Source organism: Anas acuta, chromosome 1 (assembly GCF_963932015.1).
Source record: "Anas acuta chromosome 1, bAnaAcu1.1, whole genome shotgun sequence".
NCBI lineage: Eukaryota > Metazoa > Chordata > Aves > Anseriformes > Anatidae > Anas > Anas acuta.
In genome coordinates, this window is record NC_088979.1 from 123,823,623 (window position 1) to 123,851,497 (window position 27,875).

Consider the following 27,875-nt stretch of genomic DNA (forward strand, 5'->3'; position numbering starts at 1 on the left):
AGCTTTTTTTTTTTTTTTTTTTTTTTTTTTTTTTTTTCACCTTGGAGGAGGATGATGGGGCTCTCTTTGCTTTGACTCCACCTAGAGAGAGGGTATAGAGAAGATGGAACCAGACTCTTCTCAGAGGGGCACAGGGAATGCCCAAGAGGTAACAGACATGGATTGCAACAAGAGAGATCTATGACGGAGCAGAGGTGTGGACTGTATACTGCAAGAGGCCCCTTCCCATCTAAATCTTTCTGTTACTTTTTTTTTCTTCTTGGATGGAGATAAAAAAAATACTGCCAGACTTATTACTAAAACTGTAAAGGCTAGGTCTGCTAGCAATGTAAACTGGAAAAGATAAATTCTTCAAGAAGCATCTGCTTGGTCTCACAGTAGAGCTTATAGCCACAGCGAAGTATATGAGAATTTCCTATCCCCATATTTTACGCAGGTGGGGGCAGATCTAAACATCTCTTCCATGCTGAGATAGACAGAGCACTATGTTGTTGTTTGTGGAAGAGGTTCAAACCGTGTGGATAGGAGAGCTATAAACAGTGTCTCATGATATGTCTCTAGGGTCTGGCACTGTAGAGAAGTAAATCTGCACTCCGACCAAGCTTGAGCCTGCTACTAATCCAGGATCAGTGAATGCCATGTGTATTCTGCCTTATTAAAATCTTAAAAATAAAGTCTGTGTTATTTTAAGAAAAAGCCAGTTGTTTCTGGGCCTGTTCTCATTTCTGTCTTCCTCAGCCTTCCTGCTGGGATGTCAGGTCACACTGGAATCATTCTGTCACTTGCAGGGGTTCTGAAAATTAACCCATCCCTTGAATAGAAGTTGTCCAGGCACAATCCTACAGCACAAAAAGAGGAGATCTGTTTTTCCAGCAACTGACTGACAGTTAAGTATAGAGGAACACTAGTATGTCTACATTGCAGGGGAACATTTTTTAATTCCCCAGGCATTTGTACCATGCAGCCTGGAAAAGATCTTACCATGTATTTCTGTAGCGAATTTTTGATAAGGCAAGATTTGTGATCCCATTAATGGGAAGTGGGGAGAGAAATGAATGCCAACCTTCAAACATACCTATAGAACTGATTCAGTAGATGCTGAAACAAGTGGAAGTAGAGGGCAAGGTGGATATTGTGGATAAGTGAATAGGAAGCTCTTAGCTTCAGTAGATATTAAATTCCAGTCTCACGGGAAGATGACAAATGGACCTCTTCTGTTCATCTCTGTTAATTTCAGTAGAGGCTGCCCTGTGAGCCAACAAGTACTGCCAACATACAGGAGGTGAGAAGCTAAAAATTGTTTCCTTATAACAGTAGGTGATACTTCTCTAAATGCCTGCATTTTTAATCATGCAGCAAGTAATTGAAGACTTTTTTTTTTTTTTCTTTTTCTTTTTTTTTCTTTTCTTTTTTACTGTCATTGTCAGGAGCTTATGTCTTGCCTGGTAGAGCATGACCCTATATTCATCTGCCTCATCTGCCATCTCCAGCTTTGGAATTAGCAGTACAAATCTGCACAAGTGATCTTTCTCATGACCTCAGATCTCCAGGTCTCCTCTTCCTTCTAACATTACTTTGTGTATGATTGACAATAACTTCAGAAAGCAAAAGAGGAGGAGGGGCTGTGGAGGATCCCCCCACAGCCTTGGGACAGCACAGGGGAAGAGTCACAGGGGATATTTTTAGAAAAGAATCTAATGGCAGTGACGCGGGGAAGGCACAGAGAAAAACACAGCTGTGAAACCTAACACTTGGCTTCATATATACTGAGAGCAGGAGCATCAGAGAAACAAACTGAGGAGACACAGCAGAAGACAAAAGTGGGAGAAAGGTACGTGAAGATAACAAGAGAATGACAAAAGAGTAAATTACAAAAAAGTAATAAAAACAGAGGAAAGAAATCTCTTAAAGGGAACATGGGAGATAAATGGCTAAAGGACTGAGCCAGTATGTGAGAAATTGAATACAGTGGCCATGTTACATAAATGAACAGAGATGCTTTAGTCACAGATGGACAGGAATTGGTCAGTTGACTTATCAGATCTGTTATTTAGATGATTTGTGACCTGGAATGCTGACCAGCAAGTACCCTGTCTACTGTCTCACCTCTTCCCAAGGTATAATGACTTAAATATTGGACTGTGACACTGCATTAGATTTTATAAATCAGAGGAAAACAGCAGCCATTTCCAGTCTTTAAAGCCAGGTGATGACCTACTGTCTGACTACAGGCCAGTGTGCTCAGACAGCAGTGACTTTATGTATGAAAACTAATGTCTGTAGTATTAGTTTGGCAGCAATCATACGCCTTCTGCTACTCTCTCTTCACTAAACAAGAAAGAACTAACAGAACTGACTATGTGGAGTCGATAGTGATAATGATGATCCTTTATAAGAGTATGTTGCTAAAGGTAGAATTCTCAAACATAAATTGCTAAGACACTCAAGTCCCCAAAGTGTCTAGGATCCATTTGAAATGACTACATCCAGAATTATAGTCTCATGTTCACCTGCTACCTAAGCCTTATGACTGGTCTTCATTTCTCTTGTTTTGAGTAATACTTTATCCTTCATCATAGTGATTGAGCATCTACCTCGCACTGATGCCTGAATAGATCCAGTAACTAGCTGCTCCTCTTCATCCTAAAAGAATCAAGTATATGATCATTCTCAAAGAATGCCTACACTTATAGCCCACTCTTAAATGCAATAGATTGTAGTATAGTCACCTTCTGATCCTAAAGCTTATCTGAGGTGTGGGTGACTTGAATTCAACTAATGTACTAAGTTATTTGAGTTTATCCATGCAGACAATTGAAAGATCAAACAGCTACCATTTACTACACAATCCTATCCTGTTGAGACAATGAAAGCTCTCATTGACAAATGTTTGAGTCACATTTATGAATAAATGCAGACCTATAAATATACTGGCTTGCTTTCTCTCTTGAATAGCTGCTTAGTAACCTACAAATGTTTTGCTAAAGGAGACTTGCCTTTTCTCGAATTATACAGATTATGCTCTTTGAACTCAGGAAGTCTAGCAGCAGTTGTGTCTTCCCACAAGCTTTCAGGAAAACTAGCACAAGTGTGAACACTCTGAATAGTCTCCTTCTAAATTAATGAATATAAAAGTGAGAAGTCCAAAGGTTCATGAGTTTGTTACAGTTACAGAAGAAATATAGCTATTTTCCCAAAGTAGCATGCTCTTTGTTTCTGGATCTTTTGCTATCTCATGCTCCCTTCTTTACTAATGCTTTTGTTCAATTTTGTAGCATTTCCTTACAGTTCAATACCTCGTGCAATTTGATCATCTCAGAAACCAACTCAGTTTGAATTTTTTATCTCAGAACTCAACTCTTGTTCTCCTTCCACAAATCTTACAAGTTTGTATACTGTGTGAGCAGGGCACTGCAATCCCATTGTGGTGTACAGTAGATCCACAGTCTCAGTGTTCTAGTATTCACACAATTTAATCATGACACTGAGGAAGCTACTTTCAGCGTTGAGCTAGAGAAACACAACGACAGACATGAAATCCATCCCTTCCACTGTAATAATTGGCTCCTTCAGCGATGTTAGCACTTAAAAAGTGATAAGCAGCATTCTTAGTAAAACATAGTTGAGCTGAAATACCAAGAGACTGGGTGCTTGTGGTGTGCCTATGCAGAGCACTGAGAAACTTAGATACATTATGTAAGACAGGATTTAAAATCAAGCTTTCAGTCTTAAAGGGCTTTAGCGTCACATTAAAGATCATAAAATTCTTCATTCATCTACAAAGCACTAGGTTATGCACAAAAGCAGGGTCACTTAACAGCGTAAAAAAAAAAAGGTACTATCTTGGTCTTTGCCTCAGCCTTCTGTTTCCACAAGCAACTGTACAACTCCCTTAATACACCAGGTGTCCTATAAAGAGGGTCTCTGTGTTTCTTTTAGTAGCTCAAAAAAGGTGAGATTTCATGCTTGTTGCAGCCCCAATAGTCTAATTTCTCTCCAAACATTGCTACAAAAACTTTGTATGCTCAGGTAGGAAGACGTCACCATCATACATTTTTGGAGGCTGGGATTTCCACTCATGCTGTTCATTAGATGATTTGTAGTGTTTGATGCTAATTTTCATTTCAAACACCACTTCCTTGAATAGAGGATGTGGTTGCTTAGATGCTGTACAAGCTGCTTCCTCAACTTGTCCAGAAAAGTCCGAGAAGACATGAGGGGATGCAGTAATTCTTAGTACCACAGTTGGCAGGTACTTAAACCAGGAAAAGGAGCAACAATCTCCATCTAAATATCCATAAAACAAAGCAGTGCAAGACCCCACTGGGATGTGCCTAAAAGATGCAAATGAGAGCAACATGGTCTTTGCTCTCGCAGCATGCATTAACACCCAGCATGGCAGAATTCTAACCACCTCTTCTGAGAGCCATAACAGAGGACAATGAAAGGTTTCAGTGGTTCTCTGAAAAAAAAGGAAACCAATTTGCAATGAGCAGCTGCATTTCTATGAAGCTCTGCAAATCAGGTATCCCTATGGACTCAGCCCTGAGTCTCTCCAGCACATTTTTCCTCAGCTGGTGAATTCAATGATGTACATTTTTCACCCATGGGGATTAGAAGCTATTCCTAATTTCATAATGAGAAAAAGAGAATATATTCTCGTTTTCTCTTGGCACTTCCGGGGCATGTGCTCACGCAGAACTTTCACAAATTCTTCCTAATACAAGCAGGGAAGGATATTTGTAAGCAAAGAAAGCATTTAGCCCCTTTAGCAGAGAAGGGAACTGCTATTATGTAGGAAATATTCTGTCCTTCTGCAGTATTGTACTCACCAGAGTTTGCTGGTATCGGAATGCTTTTGTTGGAGAGGCATCCCTAGTCATGTCCCCAGAGACAACCTTTTGTGGAGCAGGGGTTGCAATGTCTTCCCTTCTGATCTCCACTGCAAAATCATGGAGCGAAGCAGACACAAGGCTTCAGCTAAAACCCACAGAGCACCCTGAGAGAGAAGGTTACTGGTGAGGGAAAAGACGGAGAGGGAGAGTGTAACCAGAGACTCCCTGCCCCCTCCTGTTCAATCTGTGCTTGGAAATGGCAGGCATTTCCCTGCTTTAATATCTCTGCTGCCCTGGCACTGGGACAGCTTAGTAAATTAACAGGAGGTAAGGTTTCCCTCTGCTTTCTCAGGCAGTATCACTCTTCACTGCATTTAGAAGGGGTCAACAGTGGGACCATTCAAAGAATGGGGGCTGATGACACAGACTTGAGAAAAAGAGAATGGAAATAAAAAATGACCAAAATTAGACAAGAGAACCTTCCTGCAACTTGATCAGAATTATTCCTGTGATTTCCTTTAGAAGCAACTTTGTGAAGTGTTAAGCGTCTAAGAGGGCAAGTTCTCTCAGCATTATTTGGAAGACTATTTCTTACATAAATTACATACTGTCCTTACATTTAACATAGTTTACCTTCAAGCATGCACATTATTGCTGTTTTCCTGGCCATGATACCTCACCACAGATAAACCATGTTCCTCCTACTGTTTGAACATCCTTTCATGAATATTCATCCACTGATATAACCAGCACTCAGTATCATTTCAACTACTGAAAGTTCTCCTCTCCATTTTTCTTCCTTCTTTTAAAAAAATTTGCCCATCATCCTCTGAAGTGAATTTCAAGTTTTGAAACACTTAGTGATAGATGGATAGACAAAAAGAATGCACATTCTAACATCTAAATATGGCATCTAATTTCAGAGAACTACCTTTAAAAGAGTTCATATTTTTCTTCTCTTAGTGGATTTTCCTCTTAATCTCTGACTAGAAATGGCTTTAGAATATAAAGACAACCAAAAAATTATGCTGACGAAACACAATTCGTTATATTCAAAATCAGTCCAAAGCTACTCAGCACAGTCTGGAGTGGTTGATAGGATACCGAGAATGCAAGAACATCAGCAGGGGTGTTAAAAAGGGAGGTCCTCCTTTTTGTGTTTCCTGTGTTTCCTGTGCCTTTACACCCCCTACCCCACCCCAAACCCCGCAAAAGAAAAAAAAAATGGAGGGAGGAAGGTAAAATCTAGTGTCTCCCATAACCTGAGGCAGCAGCAAGCCCAGAGCTCTGCAGGGAACGGAACAGTGTTCACATCACATCAGCGGTGCTTCCACACTGATGGCTAGCTAAACTCTACCACATTGCCTCTCAATACTCCTCCTCAGAGAAAGAAGGGGAGAAAATGAAAAAGGGCTCAAGATGTGAGATAGGACAGAGAGATCGCTCACCAATTACTGTCACAAGCAAAACAGACTCAGCATAGGGAGAGTAATACAGTTTACTGCCTATTACTAGCTGACTAGAGCAGTGAGAAATTAAAAGAAAACTAAAAACACCTTCTCCCCAGCCACCCACTTTTTCATCTTCCCCCGAGCAGCACAAGGGAACAGGGAATGGGGGATGCTGTCAGTCCCCAGCACTTCGTCTCTGCCACTCTCTTACGGTCACCTTCTGCCCCCTGCTCCACGTGGGGTCCCTCCCACGGGATGCCATTCTTCCTGAACTGAGCCTGCGGGGGCTGCCCACAGGCAGCAGCTCCCCAAGAACTGCTCCCACATGGCTCTGTACCACAGGATCCATCCCCCAGGAGCAAACTGCTCCAGCACGGGTCCCCCATGGGTGGGCGGCAGCTCCCCCCAGACCTCCTGCTCCTGCGTGGGCTCCTCTCCATGGGCTGCAGCTCCAGCCCAGGGCCTGCTCCTGCAGGGGCTCTCCATGGGCCGCAGCCTCCTCTAGGCCACATCCACCTGCTCCACCGGCGGTTCCTCCATGGGCTGCAGCGTGAAGATCTGCTCCATGTGGGACCCATGGGCTGCAGGGGGACAGCCTGCTCCACCAGGGGCCTCTCCACAGGCCGCAGGGGAACTGCTGCTGCATGCCTGGAGCATCTCCTGCCCTCCTGCTACACTGGCCTTGGTGTCTTCAGGGCTTTTTCTTACTCCTCTCTCCCCCAGCTGCTGTTACACTACATGTTATTTTCCCTTTCTTAAATATGCTCTCCCAGGGGTGCAACTAGTGTTGCTCAGTGGTGGGTCCCTTTTGGAGCTGGCTGCAACTGGCTTTTATCTAACCTGGGACAGGTTCTGGATTCTTCTCAGAGGCCACTCCTGCAGACCCCCACAACCAAACCTTGTCATGGAAGCCCAGTGCAACAGGTCACAGCTTTTTTCACAGATACCTGCTGTTTTTTTTCCACTGCTATCTGTAAAGCTTTTCAGGGAAATTTATGAATTTTATATAACTAGACAAAGCACAGTTACTTAGGGCAACACCGTGACTTTCCAAGCTATTTCCCCTACCAAATAAAGATAGGTTTTGTAAGGCTATGTCAAATGTGAAAACACTTAGTTCATTAAGGTTATTCAGTCAAAGATCTTTCTAGTGAAGAAGGTGAAGCCACAAACAAAACTACATAGACTATCAAACCTGACAGAGAAGGGATAATGGAGATGATGAAAATGTCCAAAAGAGTCTAGTCACTTAATTGATCGGCCATTAAGAAACTACATAGATAGCTTATGGAGAGAGCCAGCCTAGACTTTGTAACTGATAAGAAGGACCATGGGACACAGCCCATGTGTCAGATGCTGGCTGTTGAGGGGGAGCATCAGTACCTTCCTCATACCTGGACTGCTTGGGGGTGTGTATGTAATTTAGTGGTGAACTTTAAATTGGACTAGTCAGTGAGTAGGAGGACCTGTGTCCAGTTAGGGGTACCAGGAGAGCAGAGGGGCAGTGTTGGTGTTCAAGGAGACCCATGAGCATGAAGTGCCTGTGAAAGTGTCTGAGTGCATCTGTTTGCAAACAAGTATTAAGCTGGACTAGCCAGCAAATAGCAGACTCATGGAATAGTTAAGGCCAGGGATTGGACTAGCTAGTTTGTGTACATTTGTTAACCTGAAAATAACAAACCGTAATCTATACATTTTCTCAATGCAGCACAATATTTACCTTTGTTAAAGCACTGTTTCAATGAAATGTGATTTCTAAGCTGATTTCCACTTATCTTGCTTCTGAAGATCAGAATTTTCAGTAGTGACAAAAAGTCAATAGCCTAAACACAGTAATTCCAGTTCTGTTTCATAAATTATGTAAGTCTGAATGTAACTGAGCTCTTTAAAAGATGCACTGAATTACACAGGAGGTGTCTGCTTAACAGTTCATGCAAAAACGTGGTCTGGAGACTTCAAGTGATACGTAACAGCAACTATAAATAAGGTACGAAATGCAGATGAATGAAAAAAAAAACCCACAACCTAGAGCTTTACAAGAAAGAGTTCTACAAGTAGAATTGGCAATAGCAGCACCAGTAGGCCAAACAGCACCGTGTAGGGCTTATTACTTGTTGCCAGTGAAGCCTGGCCTCACCAAGACTACTCCTGTGACAGTTTGATTATAACTTCTCTGGAGATTTTTTCATTCTTCTCCTTTAAAAGAAACCATTTTCTGTATACATACTCTGATAATATTATCACTTCATAATGAACTATTACATAACAATATTATCTTTACTTGCTTTTCCTTCTCCTAAACTTAGTAATTTAGTGATGTAATGTAGTGAAAAACATTCTATGCTTTTTCTTCAGGGTTATGAGCATACTGCTCCCTGCAACGTGTACAGTGTATGTTAGGAATCTCAGCTTGGTGAAAATTTTATTTTACAAGATGTTTTACATATTTTCAGCCACATCTTTTGATGTTTTGAAAAGCATGTTTTCTTACAATATCATTCTCTACATCCTACTTTTTAAGGAAAGAACTATGACTTTTTACAAAGTCAGATACTTTGAGCATCTATCACTTTTTATAAAGGCAAATAGGGAAACAAAAACACTTTAGAATTATTATAACTGTAATAATTTAATGAATTGTTCCACAAATTAAAATGTAACTTCAAAATTTTCATGTAACTTAGATTTGTATATATACCTTACCTACATCTCATTCACTGTTTTTACTCCCCTTCCCACGTAACAGAACAAAACTTTTAACCTTATTTTTTTGGTTTTAAGCCAAAATATGAACCAGTTAACACTTTCTTGCTAACCCAAATATTACAGTCATTCATTAAACTATGCCAGTAGCTTATATTTATTTATCTAAAAATACAAATATTATATTTACTTCATCTCTTGTATTACTAGAAACATTTTCTGCACAGATAGATGTTAATAATTCCACTGAATTCCTACTGGATTTTCTGTATCAGAATTAGGTACTATTGAAAAAACAGTACACTCTTTTTCATAAAAAGATACCTTAGCCTTCTAGATGTCACAGCTGAGAGAGTGAAACAACAAACTTTAGTGGGTATGGATAGTTTTTTTTTGTTTTTTTTTTGAACTAACGAGAATGGGACTTTAATCTTCTTATTTCACATCCACACACACTAGCTTCCCCCAGGTGCATTACCTAGGTCTCAACTCCCAGCAGTAAGAGATCACTGTTTATTTCTAAAGGAGGGCCAGAAAGCTGTGTTAGCTCTGTGCTGCACAGCTACTTGGAGTTACCAGTCTTGGCCACTATGGGTCAAGCTCTCTGGGCATCCCTTCACACTAGTTTCCATGCAGCTCTGAGCCCGTGGATCTTCCCCAACACTTTCAGGATTTTTTCTCCAGTTCATATGTTCACCTCCGTTTTGGGTCCTTCCTCTTTCCAAGGCTCTCTCTCTCCTCTCTCCCCCACACCCCTTTTTTTTTTTTTTTTTTCTGGAAACCTTCTGGCATCAACTCTTCCTTCTGGAACACCAAGCCCCTGGCTTACCCATTCTAAGTATTCTACGCGCTGAATGACAATATCAGCCTCATAATTGATGGTTCTATCTCATGTATCCTTATCGATTTATAAAGTTCTTAGTTCAGCTGTTGCCAATCGTAACAAGTAGCCCATACTGGATCCAGCTAGCAAGAAGCAGGATTCTGCCTGAGAGTTCAGAAGTACCTCTGGGAGGTATTATCTTAAGAAATTATGCAAAATTCTCCTTATACAGAAGTTCCATTTCTGCATAGAGGTACAGCTCTCCAAATGGAAGATACTGCACAGATTAATTAATCAAACAAGAATTCTTTATTTTGACACCTCAAGGCAGTAAAATACAAGTATACAAAAAGTATATAAGAAAGTGGCAGTGATAATGCATTTTGATGCAATCCTACAGAAATCTAAGCTTCCAGAGTGGACTGCTTTGTCAATTTATGTATCTGTAAAATATTGCACCATTTCAAAGAGGGAGCACTGAGGAAGGAAGTGTTTCTACTCCACGGAGGTACAGCTGCAGGGCCCTATAGTGGTATCTTTAGACTAAGGCAACAATTGGCAGGTATGATTCTTCTTCTGTTTATCACATGTTGTGTGTAAGGTAAGTGCAAGATTCATATTAGTGCTACACCTTTGTCAGCTTGAGAAAACACAGCCTTTGTTTTCTTGTGCAGAACAATAAAAAAAGCACATGCCTAATTTTCCCGCCTCCCTTCATATCTCTTTGTGCTTTCTATTCATAATTCTATCCTCAAAGAAAGATAAAAAAAAAAATCAAACAAACAAAACCAAACCAAAACAAAAAGAAAACAAACAAACAAAAAAAACAACACACACATAAAGAATACTCCAGGAACTATGCTAACTTACTGCTGCAGAATGGAGAAGACAGGGACTCAAGTGTACAGATTGTAGCCCATACATAACGCAGTATATCAGAATTTAAGCTACTGCAGAAAATGTTAATGCCCACCTCCCACCATTACATCACATGGGAGTAACTGCAACTGGATATAGGCAAGAGGCAAATTACAGTATGAAGAGAATGAATAGGAAACTTCCAAAGTTTTGGATTATAGCACATTTCTGATTGACCAGTTGAAATGACACTTTGCAAACAATATTAGCTAAACAAACAGCTTTAAAATGATCATAGCTGAAAACTCATTTATCAGAGTATTAATATGAAACTCTACCCTTTTAAATGAAAGGGAAACAGACTGCAGTGACCAATAATATAAGCAACATGCTTAGACTGTAAAGAGCTGCCTTGAATATTTTCATTAAAAGAGATCCCTTTCCATAAGGCTGTAGGATTTCAGGGATTCAGTTATACAGTGCAATTTATAGACTCCTGAGAAGTTGGTGAAGTGTCTGAATGCTATGCCTGTTGTGGCATATAGGTACTATAGCAAACAAAATCATCAAAAGTAATACTCTGTACAGTTGTTTCCACTTGGACTATGGTGAGCTAATCTAGAATTTCTGGATTCAAAATTATTTCTGGGGCATTTTAATGAGACTCATCTGTATGAGAAATACTGGATTTCCACTCGTTTTTCTAATAACCCAGGATGTCTTGCATAACTCTTCCAGAGTTCTCTTGATAACCTGACTACAGAAAAAATGCACAAAAATAGACTTACAGAGATCAAGACGGTAGTAGTGGTAAATGTCAAGTACTGAAAACAGTAAAACTCCATTTTAGAGAGAAGGACTCTCCTTCACTACAGAGTTCTTCTCTAATGTACACAGAACCTGACTGTCATGCATGAAGAACCAGGCAGAAAGTACTTAAAAAATAAAAATAAAAGCATAAGATAAGTAGCATTTCATGAAACTTTTTCTTTTTAAAAATACTTACCTTTTCCAAAATTGGTATGAATAGTCTGTTTCCCTTTTTGCATTCACATTTCTAACAAATGTCCTTATGTCTCATTCCAAAGGATGTTCCCACATTTTCCTAGTTGCAATGCTGATCTGTTTTCATCAATGTCATACATATGGAATAAATCAGAATATTAGAATTTTAAAACCTGAACTGAATCAGATTACAGAGTTGCTAAATTATCTTAGAAAAGGACATCAATAATTGGTCTGGCCAAACATAAAGATGCGTTCCTTGCTTGGGCATCTGATGCCACAGCCCATAAGAACAGAAACATAGACATCCATATTCAGAGTTCAGTTTTGGCAGTATCTCTCTTCCAGTGGAGCTGGCAGGTTTATTTGCCTGGCAGATAACCAGGAAATAGGTAAAGGTCCCGACAGAGTGTACTACAATATTCTGACATTTCCTTGCAGCGGTGGAATTCTGTGCCTGGGGCATAACCTTCTCGTTGCTTGATTTGTCTATTCACCTAAAAATAAGATTAAAAAAAAAAGTGACTGTAAGGATTAAGAAAATGGAAGTAAGGAAAGCGTCATCGCTTTCCTTACTCGCAAATTATTCTGCTTATTTTATTAATTAGTTGCTGGTATACTGGTTTTCTAAACTACAGGAAGGATAAAGAACTGGGGTGCAGTTCCACAGTAGCTCAAGTTACTGTGGTCACACTGCAGTCTTCACTCTGTCCTCCCATTTTCTTAAATCTTTGCCTTATGTAAGTACAAATGTTTGCTGCTACGTACTGAGACAGTTCAGGCAATGAAATCCACCTGAAAAAAATACTATTTCTATCTAAGAAAAGTGGTGCTTGGCAAATCAGATTAATTCTCCTCCTAAATTCATCATGTGGCCACACAAGTTTAATGGGAAGAGTCAAACACTGCATTTTTTACTTTGATTAAACTGATGTGGAATTGAATATAAATACATATTTAAATGGGAAAGGAAGTAATAATTTTGCTATGAATGGAGCAACAACACTTACTTAAAGATTATATTAGTCCTAGCAAGCTGAAGCAACAGAAGGTTCTTCAGAAACCAGGTAAGTGTGGGAGTGGAAAGGCATTACATCTCACCTTCACCAACATGTCAGCCACATGAGTGTCGCAGGAGTCCTCTGCAAACACCGAGGTGAGTGCCTCAATATACCAGGATCCACGTCTGGTGTTTCGCATGGCTGCAGTGCCTGAGAAGAAAGAGCGTATACAATGAAGTTCCTGTGGAAGACAGACACATATAAACTCCTTAATCTCTAAGAATTAGTGCCTCTCCCCAGTACCTTTCAGACATGCATATCCACAGATCATATCTGAGCATGTAGGCAGACGCAGCTTGACATTTTCTTCCTTGTTTGCATCACTTTCCTCACAGCCTGGGGAATCTGACCGTTCTTTACCATCTCTTTGATCCACTCCCCGGTCTGTCTCATCTAGGGGGGGAAGAAGGAGGGGGAAGGGTGTGAGGGACAACAAATAAGAAGGAAAAAAAAATTATAAGAAAAGAAGAAATTATCTTAAGAAATTACTGGATGTAGTTTTCCTTACTTTTGGGCCCCTGTCAGCAATGCCACAACTAATGTCAAGATGAAAACTTCTGTGTGAACAGTTAGCTTTTTCAGCTGTTTTAAAAACTCATCTGAAAGTTCTCCTGCACAAACTAACACAGACACCAACAAGTGCTGAACTTGTTCAGTATAATGCAACTGATAGTCTACACGGCAATTGATTTTTTTCCTTCTTTCCCATGCGGATTAATATAGATAATTGGCAAAGCAAAGAAATTTCTGAGAGTTCTTCATGATTGGTGGAAGGATTTGATACCTAGCCCTAAAAGCTTCTATTTTCAACTTTTGCCTAACTTAGAAATTCAAAAAACGACTAGTCTAGTTTGTGGTGCTTAGTACCTACTTATCGCAGTATGCAAACAAGAGCTGTAACATTAGTTGCTATGGTTTAACTCCAAGAAAACATTGACCAAATATCTCACCTTCAAAATCCTGACTATAATACCATTTGCTTCAATCAAAACCATAATATGTGTAATAGGAAAATGCAAAAATATTTTGACTCCAAACACTACAGACAGACATCTACAGTACATAGACTTTAAAACCTGGAAAACACTTAATACCCTTTCTAGGATTCACTAATATGTATTGTGACAATTCTAGATTGTCTCAATTGTTTGTTTACATGATACAGATTTTCCATTGTAATCTAGACTAACAATAGTGGCAATAATATTAAGAGTCCAGCTACGTTGCAAGAAAAATAAAACTACATTTTTACAGGCTTTCTATGTAATTTTGCCCTTTTGTTCTTGTATTATAAGACAAAAATCTACTGCTCTACTTACTTCCTAACAGCGTGAATTAGATTCTAGATCTAGGAAGCATAAGCATCCACTTCAGAGGCCTTCCTGTTATGATAGTGCTAGGTCTCTGTTGCTATGTTGTACCTAAGAAAAGTGTTTGGATTTCTAACCCTTTTACAGGCAGTGGCACTAGTTGCATCTTGTAAACACACACAGGAGATGGTCAGTTCATAATGCAGCAAGATGGTTCTTCTTTTCCTCCAAAATGAAAACAACAGCAGGAGAAGTGTAATTGTCTACATAGGCAATTACAAAAAAAAGGCTACCTACAGTCTATGATGACGGTTCCCTAGCTCAGAATTTAGTGAGTACTCCATTATGTTTCTTCCTCCTCTCTTTAAGATAGCAATGAATTTTTTTTTCAATTTTTAACCACACTTTTTTTCCCCATGCCTTTTATCACTCTTCTCCAATCCATTTTTGTTCTAAGTGATCTTAAAACTTCAGTGTACTGTTCATAGCATGTTACTTCAGATAAGAAGGTAATTTTATAGTCAAGCTGTATTAGTCATGCTATCATTGTTCCATATTCCAGTGTATCAAATCAAAAATTTTTTCATTAAAAATTTAGAACTAGAGGTCTTGTTTATGCATGTCTTCAAACATCATTCCAATCAACTTATTAATGTAACTAAAAAGTATAAAGCATTAACTATGTCAATATATTACTTTGCATATTCAAGCTCTAATTTATATCACCAATAACTGCTATCCAAACAGATCCAATCTGTTTAAAATTCTCTCAAGCTCCTACATTTCACTTTTCCCAATTGATTTCAATAATTGCCAACTGCACATTTGTCAATATTTATCACAGTTCTTCACTTTGATGAACCAACTATATTAAACAGAGATACTAAACAGCTTTATAGCCTCAGTTGATGTAATGGTGAAATCTGACTAGTTATCTTTTCTCACTGATTTTTGTGACCATTGTTTTTTGATCCATGACAGTAACTGGACTACTTCAATTTTTTAGCAGACTCCCTCCAAAGGTCCTTTGGAAATGAAGTAGACCATATTGACTCTTCTTTATCTACATTTTTTCATGTCATTAATAGAAGAAAGATGAGGCTTATTACATATAGTTAGGGGAAAAATATCCTCTGCATTTCTCATTTTACTTCAACTGGTTTCAGCTAACTTGCAAAGCATAGAGGTATTGATTACTAATCTACTACTTGTCCACACTACTTGGACAGCCTTTTAAATACATTTTTTCCTTTTTTTTTTTTTTTAAGCAGCATTGTCTAGTCTAACCTTTAAACGCAAGCATCAAAAGGCATACATTTTGTTGACAGCTCAATTGCTTCATAACTAGTATTCCTCTCCAACTATTAATCAAGCTTTACACACAGGGTTAAAAAATGTATTTAAATAAAATAAAGTTGTTTTTCCCCTTTCAGATGCTCAAGTCTCAATCCTTTGCCTATTGCAATATCCCAGTTCTGCAGCATTCTGCATAGCAAGCTTCTCACTCTTTCCTAAAATTTTTTTTGGGAAGAGGAAGGCCAAACAAGATGTCTTAACATGAACAGATCCATTATAGTAACATTACAGTCAAATAAACCTAATTACCTAATAGGTCAGCAGTCAATTCTGGCTTATTACACTTATTTCTATACTGTTAAAAATCTGCATGTTCAATTTTGTTCAAGAATATTTAAACATTCAATAACATAAGGAACAGAAATGCATTGAATATATAGTGTAAAGATGCACATTAAATATTCCCAAATGCTTACAGAATCAAATATTTTTGATACTCAAATATACTCAAATATTTTTGATACTTTACCTAGGCTTTATAGTTTTTCCCATATTAGGATGAAATATGGTAATAAGTGAAGGAAACATGCTCTTGCCTAGAGGACAAATTATAAAGCTCAGCTTAAAATGGAAAAAAAAAAAGAGAAAATTAAAAACAAACAAACAAAAAAAACAAGAAGGGGAAAACGCATACTTGTTAGAAAAGAGAACTTTTCTATCATAAGAGAAAAAAACAAAGCTTTTTAAGACAGAACTTCTCTTTGGAGCACTTGTGGTTTCACAGCTATCCTTTTAAGTCCACTTTAGGGAAAAATTTGGCCATTATCAGATCTGAAAAGCAGTTTGTTATAGGCATACGTTTAGTTACAACAGGAAGAAAAATGAATAGCAAAATTAAGAAAAAAGCAATAGGAACATAAAGAGTGGTAAAAGAACAAATTAAGAGAACAATTTTATAATCACAACAGTATGTGAAAAACAGATTGAAAGCAGGACATTTGAAAAAGAAAACAAAACAAAACAAAAAAAAGCAAGTAACAGCTAACTTTGATAGCTCATGGGACAATAAAACAAGAGACAACATATCCAGGATCAAGTGAAAGACAGGTATTCAGACAAGACTCCAGTGCTAGTGTACCACGCCATGCTGTGCTGTAATTTGATGCACCGTAAGCCCCACTCCCCCTATTGCAGATGTAGCAAGAGAAAGTTTCAATATATGAGTGGGCTGTGATAGAGCGTTACATCTGAGGTGCTCTGGGGTCTGCAAGTCAATGCACACACCTCATGCAGAGCAAAAGACACTTACAGAGCAACAGATGCAGTGGCAGCAGCAGGGCAGAGGGAGGTGAATATGGATCCCACTTACACCTGAGAGAAGCAAAGAGGAGAGTTGACAGCAAGTTGAATGTGAGGGTGTGTGTGTGTAAAATGAGCCTTAATGGCATGCCAAATCATGGCTTCCAGTATTTGGGCACTCACCTCCCCGGCAGGCTTGAATAAAGAACATTTTGGGCTTATTCTGGAGATACGGGCAGTTTGCATTATCGAAGAGCCGGAAAGCTTCCTGCAACTGAGAGAAGAAAAAAATCTAAGTATTCTTTATTGCAGCCTTCTGTGAGCCAAACTGTGTCACCTTGTTTCCCTGTATTTTAGTTATTACCTCACTACTCTTGATATTTTATCCTTTACCTACTAACTCTGTGACACATATCCACCGCACCCCAAGCTCCTATTAGTTTGAGATCATGCACTCTACCTAGTACATGTAACAGGAAGAGAGAATAGGGTAATAACTTTCTTATCTGGCATGTATCTATGTCATTCCTTATCTTACAGACTTCTCATAGCTCTCTCTGCCATTTTCTTCCCACAAGCTCTTATTTTTGCTTTTTTAAAAATGTAAATCCTCAGCTTCCCCACCAATTCACTTTCCTTTTTTTTTTTTCCTTCCATTTTTTACTTTCCAAGATGTAACCTACAACACACCAGGACAAAGTAATATACCTGTAGCAGTTTGCCATCAGTTCCATAAACTCCACCCTCTACACCGTGGGAAAGTAAAGCTACTACACAGGAATCCACGTGTCGATGATCTGGCAGCTTAGAGAATCTCTCCAATGCACTCTGCATTTCCTGGAAGAGAGAAAAAATGCTTAATCCTTCCCAGAATTACACAGGGAAAATGGGCTAATGTGAAGGGAAAAATAAAAATGGCCCACCAGTTACAGAATAAACTACATACATCAGATTTACAGGACAAAAGACATCTGTTTCATAACAAATAGCAAAATGTTGTTTTTCGTTTGTGCATTGTTCAGTCCTAAGTATGACATTGTTTAGTAGGAATAACTTATGACTTCTGCTCTTCCATACTGTCCAAGAGGGGGACAAAGCAAATACCAGAGTTGGTATATGTGGATTTAACACAGGAGAGAGCAACTGATACTTTACACAGGTTTTATACTGACACTGGAGTCTGGCTGGGATATTGGACCATCTTAACAGATACATATTCTGGTACTTTAGACATTCAAATATGATCAAAACACATCAACTATTTAAGGTAGAAAACTTCAGGAAATATGATAACGTGGCAGGTGTGGAAGACTCAGAATGTTGTAAACACTGCCTTCTTGAATAAAACACTCTTTAACAGGTTCTGTACCACATAAATATTTGCAAACCATAACTGTTAGGACAGCAGAACACTGGAAAGGGCTACCTAGAGTAAACTGGAGCCTGTTCATTCTCAGTATTAACACACATGGCAGGTGTGGTCTAGATATTCTTGCACCTCACACTACAAAGGCAGTACCTCTTGTGGTCCTTTGTGATCCTATTTGATATATGGTAACTCCTTTGCCTTCCAAGTTTCTTATTTTTGGTATGCTAGCAGACATCATCCCACTTAGCTTCCTTTTCTATTCAAAAGTGACTACTCATGTCTTCCTGATCAAGTTTAGCTAGACCAAAGCAGACTTCTTAAGATGCTCATGTAACAGCTGCAAACCCAGCCATACTGTTTGTGAAGTACTAGGATCCCCCTTACCTCTGCACTTTGATCATGAAAGACAGTCACTTGATACCCAAGATTCTTGAAAAGCAGCTCCAGGGAAGTACAGTCCACATCTCCACCTGAGCGATACTCCAAGTCCTTCTCACAATTGAAATTGACATTACTGAGAATAAGTGCTAAGCCTCGGGGCTCCGATATCAGTTTATATGCCTGAGAAGAAGATTTAAAATTGGTGAATTTAGACTACACAAGGAAATAATATAGTCTCAGAGTAGAACACTAAGCCCTATGTCCTAGCTTGATTACTAATAATATGCAGGATTTCTACTTTGAGAAGGCATGGTAGAGGTCAAAAAAGTGTGGTTCAACATAAAAATGTTTATATTGCAAAGGGTTTCAAAGGCAACTGTTTCTGCAAGTCTCCACAACTGATGATCTTACAAAACTATTAATAAAATGTTGTAATACCTTCCCTTATTTCTTATTTTAAAAGGAACACAGCTTACACATTTCATACTGTGAATTACTTCTTGCTAACGTTTTTCTCCTTCTTTCACACACACACCAGTATGACCACACATATTTTCATCATACCCATTGAAGGCCTAGCACAACATTAGGAAAGACTGAGCTAACATTTCTTAAATTTGGTTGGGACCAAGTAGAGATACAAAATACCATGTGAACGTAACGGTAGCAGAAAGGGACAATGAATTGCTGGTTCTCAAAGTTATGAAGATGTCAAAAAATGTTAGTAGGGAAAAGAGCTAATTTAGGAAGGGTGTCTTCAAAACAAGCTTGCCTCTTCCACTCTAACAACGAACCAATAGTAAATAGCAATAGCAAATCCCTGTAATCCAGAAGTAAATTTAATACTGAAGGACCTAAATTGGAAGTAAATTTTAATACTGAAGGACCATATCAAATAGGGTGTAAACAGACACAGATATAAAAAGAGGTGAATTAGGCTCACACTGATGTTGCCCAATTGTAACTTTCTGTTGGGGAAACCTAAATAAAGCAAAACAAAACCTGCTTTGCCTTGTGACAACATAGAGCCTTTAACAGAAATGTTAAGCATTAGCATGTAGTGTAACCCTAGTAAAGCGTCTGCCCTATTACATGAAATGCTTAGTTTTCCTTAAGCCTATACCATCACCACAAAGTATGCTTTACGAACAGAACAAACAAGAAAATAATTATGACTACCTACATAACTTCTCCAGCTAAAGAAAAGGGTTAGAAATTCAGATTGTTCTACCCAGGGCTGCACAGAACTCTGATCTAATTTTTGTGCCTAAGGAGACATTTCCCAATACAGTTAGCAATTAAAACAGCCAAGATTGTGGCAGTGTACTGAAAAACAGTTCTAATGTTGTGCAGACATTTGCAGAGTGTGTCAGCACACAGAACACAAGAGAAGGCAGATGGGGATGCAAACAAATAAATATGAGGTAGTAATATAGACAGCTTACAAGCACAGAGCAACAGAACAGAAGGCATTCCATGAAGTTCTTCATAAACAAAACCCAGAGACAGAGATTTGTACAGAATTACAGAACTTCTCAGAATTTCTTATCACTTGTAAATGAGAACTACGTCAAATCAAATGTGATTGGTAAGAGCTCTCAGTTACAGCAAGAGCTTAACACTAATCTGCATCCCAATGAAGTACGTTTCAACTCAGTTGTAAGTAGTACATGTTCAGTTGATATATTCAAATACCTCACATTTTAAAGAGATTTCCTCTGTAAACTACTTACCAAGTGCTGGTGATCATGATAGAATTCTGGAGTGCAGTGCTTCACAGGAGGAATCGGTGGACCATCTCCATTATCCAAAGAATGCTCCACTGGTTCTATGCAAAAACAAAATGCCAATAACAACAACAACAAAAATACTAACTGAAAAGGTAGTAATTTACATATTTATAAGTACATATTTATGAATGTCTAAAAGCACATTCCTATATTATTCTATCCATATGTCTAAAAATGTTGTTTCATCAGGGACTGTACTCACACAATGAAACACAGCAGAAAACAAACAAACAAACATACTGGTACGGTATACCTATTTATTGTATTTTTAATTTGCAACAAATGTTAATTTTCTGTCTCATTTGTGGGTTAACATAATGTCTATCAAGTTTAGTTCTAAAGAGTGTGAAAACAGAGTTTATATCTAAAATTAGAGCAGTGTGCTTTTCTGTCATTTTGTACAGTATCTCATCCATTTCCCAGTAAGGTTGATGAAATTACTAGAAATATTAAAATAGAAAAGTGCTTTTCTTTCCATAAAAGATTCCCATTCTCACTAGATATAATTCTATTTCACATTTTATGCTGAACAGGTACATTAGTGATCAAACTAGACATTTCTAATTTCCATGAAGTGCAACACTCTTGTTTTTTCTTTTAGTTTATCTGCCTTTGAACAACCCTTTGCCTCTGGTCAGCAGCAGATAAAAGGAATGAGAGTTAACTAGTTGCCATTTACAGACATTCTTTCCCCTGTCCTGAAGAAACTGAGCAAGAAGAAAACCCTTGAAGATCTAAAATTTTACAACTGACACATTCTATTTAAGCAATTAAATTTCCTGTAAGAATAAATGAAGCTGACTAGAATTAATTAGGTTCTCTTTCCACTATGCTATTTAAATATAATTTTCCAGCCTGTTTCTGCCTCTTGCATCTGATCATAATGTAGTCAATTCATTTACAAGTTTGTATTCTGAGGATGAGCAAAGTGGTGGCAAGCTTATTTCTAAAATTGAAATAAGAGAGTATTAATAAATTAGAGTTAATCAACCAGACAGCCAATTAGGTATTCATGATGTAACGTGTGACTCACCAATCCAGCGTGGCTTCTTTGAATTACATGATTCACTTGAAGGGAGTGGTAGATCTGATCCATGAAAGTGTTCAACCTACAAGACATCCAATAAATCCATGAAAAGATTAGCAAAAGACATCTATTTTTTTCTCTACAGTACAATGCTGTAGGTGTCATTGAAAAAAGATATAGGTATTTACATACACATATATGACTTGCTGTAATATATTCTATACATATTACATACAATTTAACATAAAACACTATACTATGGTTTACATCCAAATAAAACACATTATGAGAAGATAGCAGCAGCACCTTCTGTTACGGCAAAATTCCTTCCCGTCTTTGCTCATCTTTACTTTTACCCAAATGCCATTCTGGGACAACTTACTCTTATTTTTGCCAAAACTTGGTTTGTCCCATGACTCCTCTTTTTGGTTGCTTTCAAAATTTCACCGTTTGTCTAGTCTAATAAATTATAAATTTTGATAAGGCAACATCTCTGCTCAGAAGTATCTGGTCTTTCTTCCTCAGTATAAAGCATGCTTACTGAGAGTTCCCATCCTTCTCAATGCACTGAGAATACTGTATCTTTATTGAATTCTTCCTTCAGTCTGGTGTTAACAACAGCAGATGGTGAAAAAGTGAAAATAAAGATAACAAAATTAGGAAAGGGAAGTCCCTCCCTTCAGCAGAGAAGACTGTCTTTTAGTAGCTTTCTACTTGGAAAATCTTTGAACACTAAATTAAAATATCTAGAGAAAAAAATAATGCAGCTTTTGTGTTCTTGATGACACATCAGTAAGAGCATGTTAAACGTACGAATGTGCAGGAACCTCATGGAATTTAATAAGAAGTGCACAATCCTGCACCTGGGCAGGACCAATCCCATATGTCGGGAGCCGACTAGTTGGAAAGCAGCTTTGAATAAAAAGCCTTGGGTTCCCTTGTAGAAACCAAGCTGAACATGAGCCAGCAATGGGCCTTTGTAGCAAAGAAGGCTAATAGTATCCTGGGCTGCATTAGGAGTCTTGCCAGCAGATTAGATTGAAGGAGGTGACCCTTCCCTTCTACTTAGCTCTGGTGAGGCCACACCTGGAGTATTGTTTCCAGTTCTGGGCTTGCCAGTGCAAGACAGACATGCACATAGTGGAGGGAGTCTAACAAAGGGCCACAAAGATGATTAAGAGACTGGAGCATCTCTCATCAGAGGAAAGGCTGAGAGTTAGGACTGCTTAGCCTGAAAAACAGAAGACTCAAGGAGTCCTTATCAATGTGCAAAAATATCTGAAAGGGAACAGCCTCTTTTCAGTGGTGTCCACACAGGAGAAGAGGCAATGGGCACGAACTGGAACACAAGAGATTTGGTCTGAACATCCCAACACAGCTGGGTGACTGAGCACTGGCACAGGTTACCCAGAGGTGTTGTGAGGTCTCCCTCCTTAAAGATATTCAAAACCTGTCTGGACATGGTCCCAGTCAATCTGTTGTAAGGGGGGGGGATTGGACCAGATGACTTCCAGAGGTTGCTGCCAACCTCAACCATTCTCTGCTTCTGTGTGAAAATTATCTTCATCTCAAATTCTTTTCACTATCTTTTTATTCTAAGGCTACTGCAAGTTTCAGTTTGTAACTAAACCACATCCTTTCCACTATAAGCATTTTTTTCTAAACATTTGAAAAAAATGCCTGTGTGCCCAAACCCAACCCCAAATGCAGCCCATCCATCCATTTTATTTTTTAAAACTGACATACCTGTGCAATCCCATTGCTTAGGTTGGATTCTGTCTTCAAGATTATTTCCTCCAGATGCTGCTGTTTGGTTTCTCGTAGAGCTTCACAGAAGGCTGAGAAGGCATAAGGGCCTCTCTTGGGCAACAAATTGAGGAATTCCACGTTTTGGCTGAAGCTCCCAGACTTGGCCTAGATCCAGAGAAGAAACAAATCCAACACTCAAAGTAACACGCCAACACAATTCATTTTCATTTCAGTTAAGCTTCAGAACAACTCAGTCTTTTTCCTTCATGTAAATGTCCTGTCACCATGCTTTGCTGTGCTATATCCTTTTTTACAGCTTTTCCTAGCTGATTTCACTCCCACCCCTCTGTTCCTACTATCTCAAGGGGGAGAGTATATGACAATGAAGCAAGCCAACAATTCATATATTTCCACACACAGTAATACACCCTGTTCTCTCTGTGTATCTCAATGTGTTTATGGTCTCAGGCACTAATACACAAATCTCTTGGAAAGTGTGAATGAAAGTATTTATTTCACACAGTCAATTCCAGAAAGACACTATATATGTATAATGCGTTACATTTACACAAATGAAGCAATATATGGTAGTATACAAGAAAAAGTAACAATCAAAAATTAAATTTACATTTCTGTAAAACATTCACGGGAAGTTCTAATTTTTAGCATGTTAGCAGGACATCTGCTAACAAATTGTCTAATTTATAAAAGCCTTCCCTGTGTAGAAAACTGAAACATCACATACTAAAATATTGGCTACTAAAAGTAAGTTTTATGGGTTCCATGGAATTGACCTTCCATTTTTAAAATTATCACTGTGATCCAAGATCTCTTCATTTTTTTTAATGATACAAAATGACTGGTGAGTTACACAGAACCAAACACTAACACTGCACGAGCAAAAAATCAGACAAATCACCTCAAGGCACATGTGTAAATCCTATGCTGCACAAGACTTTCGCACCATTATGTTTTCTTTCATAAAATATATTTAGCTTGTTCTTCAAAGCAGTTTGGCTTTTGTCCTGCAGCACTGGAATGATAATGCAAAATCTTTTTGATCTAATGCTACTCCTAAAATTTCAAGCTATGTTCATTCAAGATTGGCCAAGAGCTCTTATTTTTGTATCAACAATGTCCCTTGACTTCAGTGTTCTGTCCCTTTCACTACTTAACGAACTTCTTACTAAAATCAAGTCTATATTTGCTGGATTGTCACACTCAAAGATTTGTGGTCAATGGCTCAATGACCAAGTGGAGGTCAGTAACGAGTGGTGATCCTCAGGGTCGGTATTGGCACCGGCACTGTTTTAACATCTTTGTTGGTGACAGTGGGATCAAGTGCACCATCAGCAGGTTTGCTGATGACAGCAAGCTGTGTGGTGCAGTTGACACACTGGAGGGAAGGGACAGGCTTCTAGAGGGAACTTGGACAGGGTTGAGAGCTCGGCCTGTGCAAACCTGATGAAGTTCAACAAGGCCAAGCGCAAAATACAGCAACTGAGATGGGGCAATCCAAAGCACAAATACAGGCTGGGTGGAGAATGGATCAAGAGCAGCCCTGAGGAGAAGGACCTGAGGTTGTTGGGTCCTAAGAAGCTCAACATGAGCTGGCAATGTGTGCATGCAGCCCAAAAAGCTAACCATATCCTGGGCTGCATCAAAAGAAGCATGGCCAACAGGTTGAGAGAGGTGATTCTCCCCCCTCTACTCCACTCAGGGGATCCCACCACGAGTGCCGCGTTCAGCTCTGGGGCCCCCAGCACAAGAAGGACATGGAGGTATTACAACAAGACCAAAGGAGAGCCATGAAGATCATAAAAGGGCTGGAGCACATCTCCTATGAAAACAGGCTGAGGGAGCTGGGGTTGTTGAACCTGACAAAGAGAAGTCTCTGTGGAGACCTTACAGCAGCCTTTCAGTACGTAAAGGGGGCCTACAAGAAAGCAGGAGAGGGTCTCTTTTCCAAGGCGTGTAGTGATAGGACAACTAGTAATGGCTTTCAACTAAAAAAGGGTAGATTTAGATTAGGTATTAGGAAGAAATACTTTACTGTGAAGGTGTTGAGGCAATGGAACAGGTTGCCCGGTGAAGCTGTGGATGCCCCATCTGTGGAGGTGTTCAAGGCCAGGTTGAACGGGGCTTTGAGCAACCTGCTGTAGTGGAAGGTGTCCCTATCCGTGGCAGAGGGGTTGGAATTACATGATCTTAAAGGTCCCTTCCAATCCAAACCATTCTATAATTCTAAACTCCATGCTTCTTTCACCTCCTTTAGCTCCTTGGTTTATTTCACTTCCCTTAGATGACAAAAGTTTGTTTATTTCCAGAACCAATTTGTTTATTCTTCCATTTTATTTTAAATCAAAGAAAGATATCACCAGCATATTCTTTTTTTTTTTTAAAGACAAGATAATTTAAAACAATTATTTATCTAGATCTTGTCGTTCTATGACTTTTTTTTTTTTTTTTGAGTGGGGTAAGGTGTACATAGAAATTAGATACTGACAAATCCAGGAAAACCTATGCTCTATTGTCAGTGGCATTCCTCTCCTGCTATTTCCACAAAGGTGCGTGATAGCTAGTGTTATGATACATTTTCAAGAACAGTCTGCCTAACAGTTCTCCTAAGACCTCAGCACACATTTAAGCCAGAGAGTGTCATACAGTTGCAAATTCAAGTACTCCAGAAAAAAAAAAAAAAAAAAAAAAAAAAAAGGACAAAGTGCTTTTTGGGCTCAGAAGATCTTTTCTTTAAATACCTGTTACTTTTTATTCATCTATTGCATTCTAACAAATAGTACTATCCTGCAAACATTCCTGTCATTTCTATCCTGTAAGTGCAATGCATACTTTGCAGCATTACTGTTTCAGTTGTGAATGTTGTCCTCTTGCCCCTGTCAAATTTCTAATTTTGCTGTAGTTTCGAGCTTCATATCCTGCAACAGTAGTTTAAGTCACTCTGTTCTCTTGATCAGGCTGCTATTTCTATTCATGTACATCTAAGCTCTCACTTTTGTGTAGAAAGCGTATTATTTACCTGACTTTTCCATCCTAAAAAACTTTCTCCTTACTGATTATCCATTAGTAAGTATCTCTGCATCTTCTTTTACTTATTATATCCAGAAGGGAATTTCTTCCTCTCTTAGTTTAAAACAACTTGAATACAGCAGGATTTTCTAAGAGACTAATTGTCATTATCCTGACTGCAGGTCAGCAATTGAGCATCTCGAGTAACCACCCATACTTTATAAGTTCCTGAGTCACCCTTTGACTTTCAACACCTTCCTACTATCTTTGTCCTGTTTCACTAGGAATAGGAGCTACTCCAGGTAAGACTGCTTGCAACTGCCACGACTTGACACAAGTATCCTTGATGTGTCTCAAAGAATTTCAGATTATCTTTTGGCGTACACCAAGTCAAAATTCATCAAAAAGTTTTTTCCTTATTCCTTTCAAAAACCTTGTCAGTCTCAGGTTTGTACCATCTGCACTAGCACCCAGCAAACAGCTCACCATTCTTATTTTTCAGAATCTGTTCTTAAGACAGGACCATCAACCTTACTTGACAAAGAGCCTCTCAGTTGCTTACATGACCCTTAGGACCTACTTGACTTGCACCTGCAGTCATTGCCATCAGTGTCCTTTCTCTTTGAAGACCTGCATCTCCCTTCTGCAGTTTTCAGTGCACTACTGTATGCCTAGGGCCTATCCCAACCCACTTCTAATGATTTATTTTCCTAAGTACCCACTGCTCAGCATAAGTAACAAAAGCTTATGAATGATATTTGTCATCTTTAGAGCCTTGGGTCATGCAAAATTCTTCATGAAATACTTAAAGAATGTGAAAGGTGTGCAAGTGCCAGAACATACTTGTTTATAATATGTTTATTTATTTCCTCCCACGGGGTTATTTTGGAAATCGGTAGTATTTCCGCCTTTACAAATAAAAAAAAAAAAAAAAAAGAGAGAAGCAGAAAATAACAATAAAGGGCTGGAAGATACCAACAGACTCATGCAGAAGAGTCTACTGCAACTACATGCCAGCATGCAAACTAGCAGTTTATTAAATTTCAGTCAAAATCCACATCACCCAAAGTAACTCCCAGTTCTTGTGCATGCTGCAAACAAGCCCTACCGCCCTGCCTATGCTTGGTGCATGCTCTCCACGCACAATCACACAACAAAACCCAGGCAGCAGAGCACAGGCAGCAGTTTTGCTGTGCTGCCACTGCCCGGAGGGGCACGGAGCTCGGGCAGAAACACAGCTGGCAGCGCAGCGAGCCGCCTACCTGGATCATTTCCATCATCTCGGCGGTGATGATGTCCTTCTCTATCATGTGCTCGATCAACTCCTTCAAGACCAGCTGCTTCGCCAGCATCACCCGGTTCTTCTTCAGCGCTTCCTGGTGACAGCGCTGCATGCCGCACGCCCCCAGCATCCTACCTGGGTGCCCCACGAGGGGCCTCCCCGGGCAGGACCCGCTCCACACGCGGCGGAAGAGGCCTCCAGCACCCGCCCCGACGGGCCCTGCCGGGGAGCTGCGCGCTCCCCCTCCCACCGCCGGCTTCCGAGGCCGCGCAGCGCGCGCGCTCCCGCCTTCCCGCGCTCCCGGCAGCGAGCGCGCCGCGGGCCCAGAGATTCAAACGGCACCGAGTCACGGCGCCTGCGCATGCGCCCCCCCGCCGGGCCCCTGCGCCTCGCTGTGCGCTGTGCGCGTGCGCGGGCTGGCGCGCCCTCACGGGCCGGCGCGTGCGTGCTGGCCGCAGCGCGGGAAGGGCTGTGGTGAAATTGGCCCCTGGGGAACGGGCTCCCAGAGCGCCTGGTGGGGGCAGAGAAGCCCGAGTCGGGGCAAGATCGGGGTAACGGAAGGCGTTGCAGCAGAAGTAAAAGCGAAGGGCTTAATTAGCGTTGAGTAAG

At 39.6% G+C, this 27,875-nt stretch overlaps 2 protein-coding genes across 3 annotated transcripts in view; both read right to left on the reverse strand.

The window, feature by feature from the left end:
- Positions 1–5,086, reverse strand: part of CLCN1 (chloride voltage-gated channel 1) — a 66,451-nt gene extending 61,365 nt beyond the window's left edge. Inside the window, exon 1 of the mRNA XM_068700045.1 lies at positions 4,833–5,086. Coding sequence (XP_068556146.1) covers positions 4,833–4,883 — 51 coding nt within the window. The 5' untranslated portion in view covers positions 4,884–5,086. The remainder of the gene's footprint in view (positions 1–4,832) is intronic.
- Positions 5,087–10,102: 5,016 nt separating this feature from the next.
- Positions 10,103–27,640, reverse strand: CASP2 (caspase 2). Of its 2 annotated transcripts, none has more exons than XM_068700091.1 (10): positions 27,247–27,639; positions 22,955–23,122; positions 21,215–21,290; positions 20,125–20,219; positions 18,395–18,571; positions 17,350–17,478; positions 16,825–16,915; positions 12,980–13,129; positions 12,777–12,886; positions 10,103–12,172 (listed from the first exon to the last, which is right to left on the reverse strand). In XM_068700091.1, the coding sequence occupies exons 1-10, from the start codon at positions 27,394–27,396 to the stop codon at positions 12,038–12,040; spliced, it is 1,281 nt and encodes a 426-aa protein (XP_068556192.1). In that variant the 5' UTR covers positions 27,397–27,639; the 3' UTR covers positions 10,103–12,037. The 2 variants fall into 2 exon arrangements, with proteins under 2 accessions (XP_068556192.1, XP_068556202.1); XM_068700101.1 differs by lacking the exon at positions 10,103–12,172 and adding an exon at positions 16,652–16,713 and having other exon boundaries at positions 12,772–12,886; positions 27,247–27,640.
- Positions 27,641–27,875: the final 235 nt, after the last annotated feature.

Excerpts from the sequence above, each read along its gene's own strand:
- CASP2 (XM_068700091.1), bottom strand. The coding sequence starts at position 27,396 with ATGCTGGGGGCGTGCGGCATGCAGCGCTGTCACCAGGAAGCGCTGAAG. Across the intron at positions 21,291-22,954 it reads TAAGCAATGGGATTGCACAG|GTTGAACACTTTCATGGATC; the intron begins GTATGTCAGTTT and ends GATGTCTTGTAG. Across the intron at positions 13,130-16,824 it reads TATTCAAGCCTGCCGGGGAG|ATGAGACAGACCGGGGAGTG; the intron begins GTGAGTGCCCAA and ends TTCCCCCCCTAG.